This window comes from Trematomus bernacchii, unplaced genomic scaffold (genome assembly GCF_902827165.1).
Source record: "Trematomus bernacchii unplaced genomic scaffold, fTreBer1.1, whole genome shotgun sequence".
Taxonomy (NCBI): Eukaryota; Metazoa; Chordata; class Actinopteri; order Perciformes; family Nototheniidae; genus Trematomus; species Trematomus bernacchii.
The window spans coordinates 1,437,501-1,449,696 of NW_022987840.1; the positions used below are offsets into that span (position 1 = coordinate 1,437,501).

The following is a 12,196-nucleotide window of genomic DNA, read 5'->3' on the forward strand; positions in this document are numbered from 1 at the left end:
ATTAAAAGTGTAAATCCTCTCTTGAATCTCAGGTCCAACCATTCATTATTTTTTAACAGCTCTTTCATGATGAGCAGCTTACAAAGGAAAGAGGAGGAAATGAAGAAATCCTCTTCTTGATTCATAGGCAAAGCACATTTGGTTTGTGGAGTGGGATATTTTAATTTCAAATTACCCAGTGAATGTGACTTAACATCCCTCTAACCACTGCTGTGATACTGTACAGGAAAACCTTTCATTCTAAACGAAGGTTAATAAAGATGAAACCTGCTAATGACAAAACGAACTAATGTGTATAATATGAAAGCTGATAAATACCATGTTTCTTTTTAAAAAAATATGTTTTTCTTGAGGGCTGAGACTGATGAATCCCCCTCTAATGAGCTGTTGTTAGCTGTAATCATGGCATAGTATAATTGGAAATTGTTCCCTCATTCAACAGTGTTTTAATTAGTCTACTTTTAGTTGAATGCCAAAGATAATTAGTCGCGCTGAGCCTTCACCTTAGATCTCTGTATGAACACACAGTATATGACTTCATCTGATAGAGTGGGGGTCCGTGGCCATTTAAATACCAAGTCACAGGGGAGAGAGGGCGTCTGTAATTAGTGCTTCTGCCTCTGGCTTGACCCTCGGATGAGAACTGAGGAAATATCAATGGCAATATGAAGTTATTGTCTCTGATACCGTAATTGTAGCCGGAGGGAATGTGCTTTACTCTGACATTATCTCTATTAAGCTAAAATAAATGTGTATGTGTAAACCCAGCTGTGAGGTTTTTTTTTTTCTGCAGGTAGTGGGTGGGAGTGCTCCTTTCGCTACAAAATAAACACATGAGTCAGTGTCTGTCTAATCACATTAAGCAGTACCAGGAAGCCTTATGTCCATTCCACTGAGAGCATCACTGTCACAAAAATACTCCTGCTGTGTATAATCACGCTATAGTGCTCGGAATAAAAGCATCCATTACAGCTCTACCTCCGCTTCTGATCCACTGAATGCATATAGGAGAGAGACATGTCTACACTTCTATGGATAAAAGCTGTGTTTTTGAGTGACAAGAGGATACTTTTCTTTGCACTATCACACCATTATCTTTAGTGCAGTATAGTCACTTTCTGGCATGCGGCATGTTATGTTATCGTGATGGCAATTCAACACATAAGGCGGATTTTTAAATACGCGTCAATTCCGATTTTACTTAAAGGTCCCATGTCATGCTTTTCTGGTTATTACCCGTCCCCTTGTGTGTTATGTAGATTTTTATGCATGTAAACGGTCTGCAGAGTCACAAACCCTCAAAGTACACCCTGTAGCGAGTAAAACTCTAACACAGAAAATACCTGTCTATGCTGCCCCAGAACGCCTCGTTGGACATTTCTCTTTTTCCATTGTTTACTTCTTCGGTATAGTGACGTATTTCGGGTATAGTTACGTTACGTCCGCGGAGCTGTTACGTTTGGACCAATCCGCGGACTTCCACACACACACACACACACACACACACACACACTCGGCGGGACGTTGCGAGGCTCACTGCTGCGAGGAGCGGGACACTGTGAGCTGGCTCACTGGTGTGGGGTCTGCCAGACAGCGAGACACCGCGGAACTCAGCCTGGGCACACACACAAACTCCCAGCCGGGCTGCGGGGGTGTGTGTGTGCCCAGGCTGAGTTTCTCGCTGTCTCGCAGACGGCCACTGGGCTCACAGGGAGGGGGGAGCTCCAACAAGCCGTTTGGGACAGAGAGTGAATACACATACTATACAGAGATGCTGTATGAGAAACCAATGTGAGTTTGGAAAATTGCACAATATACATTTATTTTAGTAGACCTCAACAATGGAATTATGATCAGTAGAAATGGCCATGACATGGGACCTTTAAAAGTCATCACATAAATGGTTGGAAATTGTTGTAAAACTGGCAACAATGAAATGTATTTTATCAGATTAATGTTAATATCACAGCAACTTCGTAATAAATATGCACAAAGAGGGATTAAATGTATGCCTTTTTTTACTGTTTACCCTCAATATGGGGCGAAAAACAACAAGATGACAGGCACTGGCTCTCTATGATTTCAATATTCATTTATGCGATTCTGTGGATGAATAAACATGCAGCAGAACGCTTTACATAAAGCAGGTGAGCAAACAGGAATTAAAAAACAAACTTAACGTCGTGTCACTCTCCGTTTAACAGATCTTAAAAAATAGGCGGCAGAAATGACTCTTTATTAATGTCAAATTATGAACTTGATGAGACATTTTATTACGGTATTCAAGGCAACACTCATTGATTAAGTGTCCGGCTATGATCATTAATAAAGGCTTCATCTTGCAAAATACTTAATCATCTTTAAAACGGCAAGAAGAAATGGCAGAACACTCTTCTACCTTGTTATTATTCATTTTTTGACTAAAAATATGAGCTGAATATCAAACGAGCATTGTGTCTCTTTCCATAAAGAGTAAATCTCACATATTACATGAAGAAAGTTTAGCCTTCAACTATCCTCTCAAACTTTAAGCGGTGTACCTCTCGTTCCTCTTAGGTGTAAATCACTTTCCACTCTGTTTGATCGCAGGCATATGCAAATTACTGTAACTTTTATCGTTTCGGCTAAAGGAGCCATGCCTGAGCGTGAAATGGAAGATTAAAATGTCCATACCTCCAGCGCGCTGTAGTACATCTTCTTTGCGTCGTCGTCCGACTTGTCTGACATCAGATATGATTTGATCAGATACTCGTAGAAGCTGTCCCCGAGGCCCCCGATGGAGACGTGATCTGAGGAGAGGAAGAGGAGGGAGACAGCAGGGTCACAATCAGCTCTATCTGCAGGGCAAAAAAAGACTAAAGAAGCGTTGAAAGGTTTGCTCAAAAGAAGAACAAGTGTTTTTGTATGCAATTTTCTGGCGGTTGGAAGATGTTGTACACTTTTAAACTAAAATATTGATTCCTGTGACAGTGGATAGTGTTGGACCTGTAGCAAACAATGTCACTACTGCTAGCTACAAAGTCCCCTACGTGTATTGGGGTTACAGATGGGGTCCAAAACTAGCAAGCCACATGAATGTCTGGGAGCAAATACATTTTATATGCTACACAAATATGGACAGGATCAGTTGAATTTTCGGAATATTGGGTTGCAGATTAGCATTTTCAAAAGGGGGGTTCGTTTAGCATGAAACACTTGAAATAACTAAAGGATAAATTAAAAAAGAAAGTAGAAAGAAAGTGAGGTCAAAGAAGTTAGCAATGACTGAGACCCCGTCCACACGGAGACGAAATGGGTTGTATCCGCTACAGTTCTCTATCGTATAGACGGTTCGTCCACAGGAGGCCGACACGGAAACGCGGATAACGATAACGATAACGGCTCCCAAGGTGGGTAGATCTGCGGACGAAACGCTCTGGAGGGCCAAACGGTTCCTACGTGTACGTCCTATACGATCATTTCCTGATAACGATGACGCCATAGCCCCGCCTCTCCCCACCTCTGCTGCTCACCCCCGCGTCATTGCTGATGTGTTTCGCCAACAACAACAACAATGGCGGATCACAGGGTTGCTTTCGTGCTCCAGACGCTACTGACCATGCTACAGCTCCTCTCCCACAACCATCAGCAACAAGTGGACATGGAGAACTACATGAACTACATGTTGCTAAATCCACCGCGGAGAATAAACAGAAGGGCAATCAGGCAACCATGGCAACCAATGAACGGACACGTTTATTGAGCCGTATCCGTGTGAACGGAAGACTTTTTTGATATGGACATCGGTTTGTTTTCATTTTCGTTTCCGTGTGGATGGCGCCTGAGAGTCAGACATAAACATTTCAGATGTGTGTATCTCACACTGCACTGTAAGTTGTATTCATGTACCTTTGTTATTCATGTTTTATTATCTTTGCTTTTAAATGAATTTCTTTAAATGCCAATTCATATCCTTGCTTTTAAATGAGTGATGATGAAATTATTTTATAATATATTTCTTAATGCTCTTAAAGGTAGGGTAGGTAAGTTTGAGAAACCGGCTCGAGATACACTTTTTGTTATATTCCATGGAATGCTCTTAACATCCCGATAGCAATGAACATCTTAAGTGCTTTGACAAAAAATCCATAAAAAAATGTCATCTGTGGAAGCCGTAGTACTGTAAAAAGCACGGCCAATCATTTTAGCCGGCCCGGCTAAAATAACTGGATGGCCTACCTGCCTGTCAGCCTTCCATCTGTGCACAAACTTATCTCGTGCCCTCATTGGTCATGTGCGCGTTCGTGTGTGTTGGAGGAGGGGCTCTGTAAGGAAGTGGCAGATTTTCTCCGGCTGTGTATTTTCAAATTCTAGCGATCTCGAGCTGGTTTCTCCAAAATTACCTACCCCACCTTTAATGTCTTTCATTTTTGTAAAGCACTTGCCTTGCCATGCCTTACAAAAGCTGGGAAGTTAATTATCTCATAAAGGGCTTAAAACTGAAATATCTATATTAAGAATAAATCATGTTTGTTGTTTAATTCATCTATCCATTTAATACCGCTTATATAGCTAAATCCATTCATCTAATGAATTATACCTTTAAGCACTTTTATGTAACACTGCTACTGCACTATTGTTTTTATTCATCATATGCAAAATAATGCCAGATAAGAAGTCGTTGGCAATGAAAATCTGAAGCCTCAGGCGCCCGCTACACTGCTAATGCTAAATATGTATAATACATAAACATCTTAATCGAAACTCTATGAACAAATCCTTTTTAGAGGCCACCACGTCTGAATAAGCTGTGTTTGGTTTTCTGGATTCACAGTTACATACTCTTTTGTGACCTGTGGTAGACAATCCAATAAATGCTGCACTGTCTACATTTTGTCACTCTTTCTTTGCTTCTCTGGTTAATTATAGGCGTGCACGATCATGTTCCATGAACCCACACGCTCTCTGTTCACTGAGGGTAGAAAATAATTTATTTGAACTTAAAATAATTATGTACCACGCCTAAAGCTTTCTGTAAAGAGTGGCTGTTGATCATCCTCCACAGTTCACACTGTCATTATAAAGGTGATATTGCAGTGGAGGCGTGCATCTCTCCACTTATGACACACACACACACACACACACACACACACACACACACACACACACACACACACACACACACACACACACACACACACACACACACACACACACACACACACACACACACACACACACACACACACACACACACACACACACACACACACACACACACACACACACACACACACACACACACACACACACACACACACACACACACACCTCTGTTGACTCCCCGCAAGGTTATCACAGAGCTGCTGTGTTTGTCCTTGACACAGACGGAAGAGGGTGAGCTGTGAAGCACCACATTTTTTTTTTTCTCCCTTTGTGGCGATAAATATATAGTTTGCCTCTTTACACGCTCACCCACAACAATTAGCCTCTGTAATCATCCAGATTACCACATATTCAGGCCCGGAGTCGCCTTTTTTTCAGCTCCTTTCAGGTAAATCGGAAAGATACAATTTCCTGAAGTAATTGAATTCATTATCATTTTAATAACCCGGAGCTTTGGGAGTTATACAGCCACTGCTATGAAGTGATATTAAAAGTGAAAGGGAATAGACGGATGGGTGGGTGACACAGACGAGCGGCCTGAAGAGCTTTGGTGCGTGAGCTGACTCCAGGTCTGTCAGCGGTGAGGAGCCCCATGACAGAAATGAGGAAGGTAGAAAATGTGAGAAGACCTTAAATGACCTCAAAGTTAAATATAGTGGATGTTACATTGTTGGAGGAACCTGGGACTTGAGATTCTCTTTGCCATACTTTGCTCGAGCTGTTGTACACATAACAATAAAGCTTTGAATCTTTGAATTCTTAATTTTTGAACTTAATGAAGAAATAAGAAGATAAGAAAATAATGTGTCATCCTGTTCACCTTATGTTTTTTCTTCTAACAATGTCAGAAAGCCCTTGTCCTTCATTACAATGAGAACTCTATATCAATCATTTAATCACAATCATTTAACGGATGTTTAATCAGAATGAAGCTCCCATATGAAGCTAACGCAGAACTTACGTTGGACCCAGTTGCCACTGACAGGACTGAGGAAGTTGGGGTACAGGCCGTGTGGCTTTTCAATCTTGTTCAGTACTTTTCTGATGTTCATCACCTGCAAAGGTACAAAATATTATGGTCAAGATACTGCACGGAAATAGTTTTACACATTCAACATCTACTCTATCACTGCTTCAAGCCTGGGAACCCTCCTGCAGAATAAAAATACTAGGAAACCATTGTCAAAAAGTATGTCAAATAGTTTAAAAACATACCATTGTTATGTAAGTAGAATGACAGCAGAGATGTTTTTGACAAACACAATTTTTTCTTAACTTAAAGTGGACCTATCATGCTATATTTGAATAATATATTGTAGGGCCATACCTATATAAAACATGTCTGTGAAGTTTTTTTTTTCAAAATACCAAACAGATCATGCATTTTAGCCATGCCTCATTTAGCTCTATTTGCTCTTTTCCAGCCCTGTTTTTGCAAGGGCTGATTCTGTGAGAAGTCTTCTTCGCTGCTTTTGTGGCAGACTACAGCGCCACTTACAGGCCTGGCATATGTACTACAGCGTCTCCAGCGCTTTCGAGCGGCAATGGCCGTGGCCCAACCCCCCATTCCCCTGATAGGTGGAGAGTTGCCCATATAGGCGGAGCTCCCTGTTTCTGACGTCAGAACAATTTCAAATCTGGATCAGCTCCGTTGCAGCCCCGTTTTTAGAGATTTGGGTATGGAGGAAAAGAGAGAGGGTTGTGTTTTCTGACACTTGGTGAGTTCATATTCATGTATAAAAGACGTACAAAAGTGCATTTTGCATGATAGGTCCCCTTTAAATCATTATTACTTTATGTACACACAGGTGCAAAAGAAAATCACACCACAGTATTTTTCATTGTTAATCAGAATCATGATGCAAAAATAATAATTCCTTCCAATAACGTAAACTACAATATCAGTCAAAATTACCAAAACATTTGATTTCTTACCAATCCTTCAGCCCTGTAAAGTGAGAATGGAAATGTGATCTATATGTGTAAACTGTATAATTATATCACCTTCTCCGTGAAGATTGGATTCCTGGAGAGCTCAGACAGATGGACGAACTCGAGGTGGAGGGTCCCGAACTCAGCCAGGATGCTGCTCCCGGCTGAGGCCCAGCCCCAGCTCCAACTGGTGCCACTGCAACAAAAACCAAACAGGTGGACTAAGTCTCACAGCTGTGACACACACCGCATCTACAGAGAAAACACCTCCATAAAAAGGTTGCATATACACTGCATTGTAATTAGAAAAGTTATTCACAAAGGTGGTGGAGCATTGTTGGGAAGGTCGTTTAAGATAATAATAAGATAAGATAAGATAAGAGGTACTTTATTGATCCCACATTGGGAAATGTTTGCGAAAACAAAACAAAGCATTGCACATAAGTAGAAAATTAAAGAGTAGAAATAAACAATACTAAAATGTAAACATCTAAAAATTGAATTAAACCGTAATATACAGTAGACTTTGAAGATAAAAAATCTATAAACTCTGACAATAAAACACAATTGAAAGGCTTTATTCAAAAATATTTTATATATATTTTGACTGAGGCTGTTTTTGTATCGCCAAAAAACCCAATCAACAAACAAGAAGAAGTGTATTAATTTCCTCTAAAGGTGGGCAGTAAAGGAACCTGAGGCTACACAATAATGTTCAACAAGCTCCTTAGTCAACACCGCAGCTTAACTTGAACTTGTCTTAAGTTTAATATGCTTCTTTATTTCACTGTTTGTCGGAGTTTATATTATCAACCAAAGGTAGTTCCTGCTATCAAGGCAAGGCAAGTTTATTTATACAGCAACTTTCAACACGAGGCAATTCAAAGCGTTTACAAAAATGAAAGACATTAAGAAATAGTGCAGCAGAAACATATTATAAAATGGCCTTTTATCAGATGAATCACAGCCACTGTTGTTTTCTCTGTTACTGAGTAATGCAACAAAGCTAATTCCTGATAGCAGCCGCAGCTTTAGAAGTGAGTCCCTCTCAGAGTTTCTTTAATTTGCTAAATGTAACAGAAAGTAACCGACTGAGTGCTTGGTGGACCTCTTGGCCTCTTCTTCAGATTCCTGCTTAATGCATCATAACAGGCGGGTCTTATTTTGATTCCCTTTTCAGATGGAAATCAATAACCATCCACCGCACGTCTGTCTCCAGAGATGTGCATAATGCTTTCCATCCAAAGTGTATTGATCTATTTGAACATTCAGCGGTTGTCATTTGTGGTTTTCAGACTTGGACCATGAATCATCCGCATAAACTCGCTCTTCCTCGACTTTATGCAACACCAGAGCAGAAACGATAAATCGATGGTCCATTAGCATTTGACTGAAAATGAATCCCCAAAATGTTAATGGTTTCCCCTTCTATAACCAAAACAATTCATTGTTTATTTTTAAATATATTCTGGGTACGGTACGTTTTCCGATGCCATTTCAATACGTCACTTTGGGCAGTGGTAAATGTTCAAAAGGATCTGTCTGTATTTTATTGACCAAATTATTGTATGAATAATTCAAGAAAAGTTTTGGGTTGCAGCACTATCAAATGTGTCATGAGTCAAATTAAGTTGATCAGCTTCAAATTCTTCTCCTAAGTTCATGCAACAAATATATGTTTAAACATACAATATTTGAATACATAAACTGCACCGTCATCCACCTTTACGAAGGTTTATGGTCGCATTAACCTTGACTTGAAACTTGCCAAATTGTGTGTTTTCACTGTGAAGACGGCATTAAAGTTCACCTATTATGCAAAATCCACTTTTTCACGTCTTTTATACATAAACATGTGTCCCCTCTGTGTAAAGAGATTCTGAAAGTTTCAGGAAAAAAGATTCTCTCACTTCTTGTCCTGATCCATTTATATAAACCTGTCTGAAAATGAACTGATCAGATTTTGGCCACTTTATGTCATAACGATTTTTTGGCTTGTGTAACCATTAGCCAATCACCAAGCAAGGTAACCCCCCCCCCCCCCCACCTTATCACCTGAATCTCCTCCTAGAGCACCATTGTGTTCTTTTTAACCAAATATCTCTCAGAGGGGCGTGGGGAGTGACTCCTTATTTTCATCTAAAGTAACAGACAGAGAATCAGCCCTTTAGAAACAGGGCTTAAACAGAGGGGATTATGGGATGCTGCAATGATCTGTTTGGTGTTTGGAGCCAAACACTTCAGAGACATCTTTTGTATACATCTGACACCTATAATATATTGATGAAAAACAGTATAATAGGGGACCTTTAAAGAGTAACCCCAAAACCACGAAGACCAAGGTCAAGAACAGTGGAGAACATTATGTTTTATTTCCTCGAGTCAGTAAGGCTAATATCGCCGTGCAGATCTAATCCTCCGTTAATGTGCGGTCTCAGAGACGGTGCACTAAAGCTCTGATCACTAGAGGCAGAATATACCAGAATGACTTCACATATCCTCTAATAGACGCTGCAGAACATCACAGATCCGGTAATGAATTGAACTGAATTTGTAAGATGTAGATGGAGGGAGGGGAAAAAGGTGGGAGGTGGGTGAGTCAAAGGGTTTTCCACTCTGATGAATGCGTCCATTAAAAGTTTGGGGGCTGCATCATTAGAAGCTGTGGCTCGAGTCACATCTGAGTCTCCTTTGAGAAGAATCAATCTCAGAATCAAAGGTGGAGGTTTTCCACCGGCTCTCATTCATCTCATCAGCCCTTTAACAAACACAGACTCACTCTCTCATAGCTGTCAGAAATTAAATCAGGTGTGGAAAAAATCTATATTACATGTCATGCATAATATGTTAGCCTAAATATTTCTACCCTTTGATATTTACTGGGGACACAAACACATAAATAAAACTGTGTGACCTCTCAATATATGTAATTAATTGATCACATTGCAGTATCTACATGTTTGTCCAAAATGCTATTACATATGTGTGAATTTGCCAGAATTACCGTACAAATTATTGAGTTTTTTGGGCAACACTTTTTTTATTTACTTTGAAGAGAAGAGTGAATTATATAAAAAAATAAACAAAATCATATTTATTTCATGGATATTGAAGAAAATAAGTTTAATTTAGGTTGCTATCAAGATCATCTTTTAGCTTTTTTAAGGGCGTTTATTAAAAAAAGGAATTGCTAACAATACATTTTTTGAAATCATTTTGTAAGCGACTGTGTATCAAATGTGTTACAACGTGTAAACTTATATACATAAACAATGAAGAAGCCTGGTGTGAAAAGAGTCACTCGCTACAAAAGAAACCCACTTATTTTTCAAGAAAACTAACTTACAGATATTTATTAATTTAATGTTTATGTGATCGGGACAGATACACTAGAGAATGGCACAACAATTATCCAGAGCGATGCATCGCAGCATGTAGAGCTGCTGTTCATTCTCAACGCCTGTCCCTGGACATTTTCAGCAAATATTGAACAGATGATTATTTTCTCGAAATCTTTTCATTATATAGAAGATAAGAAGCAGGAACTAGATGATATTTTTGTTTTTTCCAGAACATGTATTAAATAATAATTTTACTGCATCAACTAATCCCTTAATCAAGCAATCTTTCTACTCCTTATAAAGAGAGAATAACAATGGAGGGGTAAATGCGTCAGAGCTGAGCCTCAGTTCCTGTACTACACGCCAGTAGAGGAAAAATCTACTTTTATAATCCATCTCCCTCATAGTAACTTTTAGATTTTAAGATACATTATTGTTGGGTATTGTGTCTGAACTGTAGTGGTGCTGTGTATGGAGAGTGTTGTCTTAGATGCCGGTGCCAAAGAAAAATGTCCATTTATAGCAAATGTATGGACAATAATCTGAATCTGAGATATGGAGTGGGCAGATATCTAAAACTCAACCTAAAAGTGTATTTAACCAGAAAAAGAAACTTGGAGCTACATTTCCCTTCCAGGTATTTGACAGGTCACATTAACAGAAACATGGAGGAGAACACTGAAAGCACCAAGAGTTGCTCAACAGTCCGTCACTTACAGCATATAAGAAAATATTTCGGATCTGAGCAGCAGAACCCCCCGTGTGCTCAGAGCTGACTTACTGCTTGTGCTACACATTGCATATGTTCTTCTCAAAGTGACGTGTGTGTGTGTGTGTGTGTGTGTGTGTGTGTGTGTGTGTGTGTGTGTGTGTGTGTGTGTGTGTGTGTGTGTGTGTGTGTGTGTGTGTGTGTGTGTGTGTGTGTGTGTGTGTGTGTGTGTGTGTTTGTTTGTTTGTGTGTGTGCACTCCGCTCTATGTCCCCCTGTGGGCGGCCTGGTTCCTCCGGCCCATCTGCACCACAGACCGTGTTGGTGATGCAGCAGAAATGAAAGGTGGAGTGAGGTAATTAAATCTTCCGGCAGCTGTCCACACTGGCTGCTGGGTAATTGCTAGCAGGTGGATGACACAGGTGCCAGGAAGTTTCGTACAAAATATGGTTATAGAAAGAGAGGAAGCGGAGGGTAAATAAACTTACATTTTATAAGCAGACATAGAAGGAGTTTACATTTAGTTGAATAACTTCCAATAATCAAACATGGCTGTGTGAAGGTAATACTTTAGATCATGGCACACTTCATCATTAAGCAAAAGCCTTTCAGATATTTTAATCTGTAGAACCTTCTGCTACTACTGCAGTATTCGGAGTAGCTCTCAAGATATACCTTTTAGTCAGCATTACACAAAATATGAGCTTTTGCATCTCTCTCTACAGATCATACTGATTTAATGGAAAGAAAAGTTTCCTCACACCTTTGAGCCATGGATTAAAGACATTATAGATCATTCAAAATTGTAGAAAATTCACTATTTTACAAGAGGCTCAGAAGATTATTTAGCAAACACTGTTTACACTTATAAAAGAAAAATGGACGCATGTGATTGTTTGTTCTGAGGAACCCATTTTGTATGTAGCCTGCTTATGTATTTAACTGTAACTGTACTTTTTCTCACTACTGTCTCACCATTTTTGTAACCTTTAAGTAATTTATTTTTTAATATCTTCATGCAAGTGTTAATGTCATGGATCGTGTTCAGTAAAAAAAACCTCAACAGGCCT

The 12,196-nt window shown here is 39.6% G+C and overlaps 1 protein-coding gene across 2 annotated transcripts in view; it reads right to left on the reverse strand.

Annotated features, from left to right (window-relative positions):
- LOC117500575 (mannosyl-oligosaccharide 1,2-alpha-mannosidase IA) overlaps positions 1-12,196 on the reverse strand; it is a 192,694-nt gene that overhangs the window by 15,694 nt on the left and 164,804 nt on the right. Inside the window, exons 6-8 of one of the 2 annotated variants that reach the window (XM_034153477.1) lie at positions 7,150-7,276; positions 6,107-6,200; positions 2,674-2,789 (exon numbers count right to left, since the gene is read on the reverse strand). In XM_034153477.1, the coding sequence (XP_034009368.1) occupies positions 2,674-2,789; positions 6,107-6,200; positions 7,150-7,276 (337 nt within the window). The remainder of the gene's footprint in view (positions 1-2,673; positions 2,790-6,106; positions 6,201-7,149; positions 7,277-12,196) is intronic. The other variant, XM_034153478.1, reaches the window with a different exon arrangement.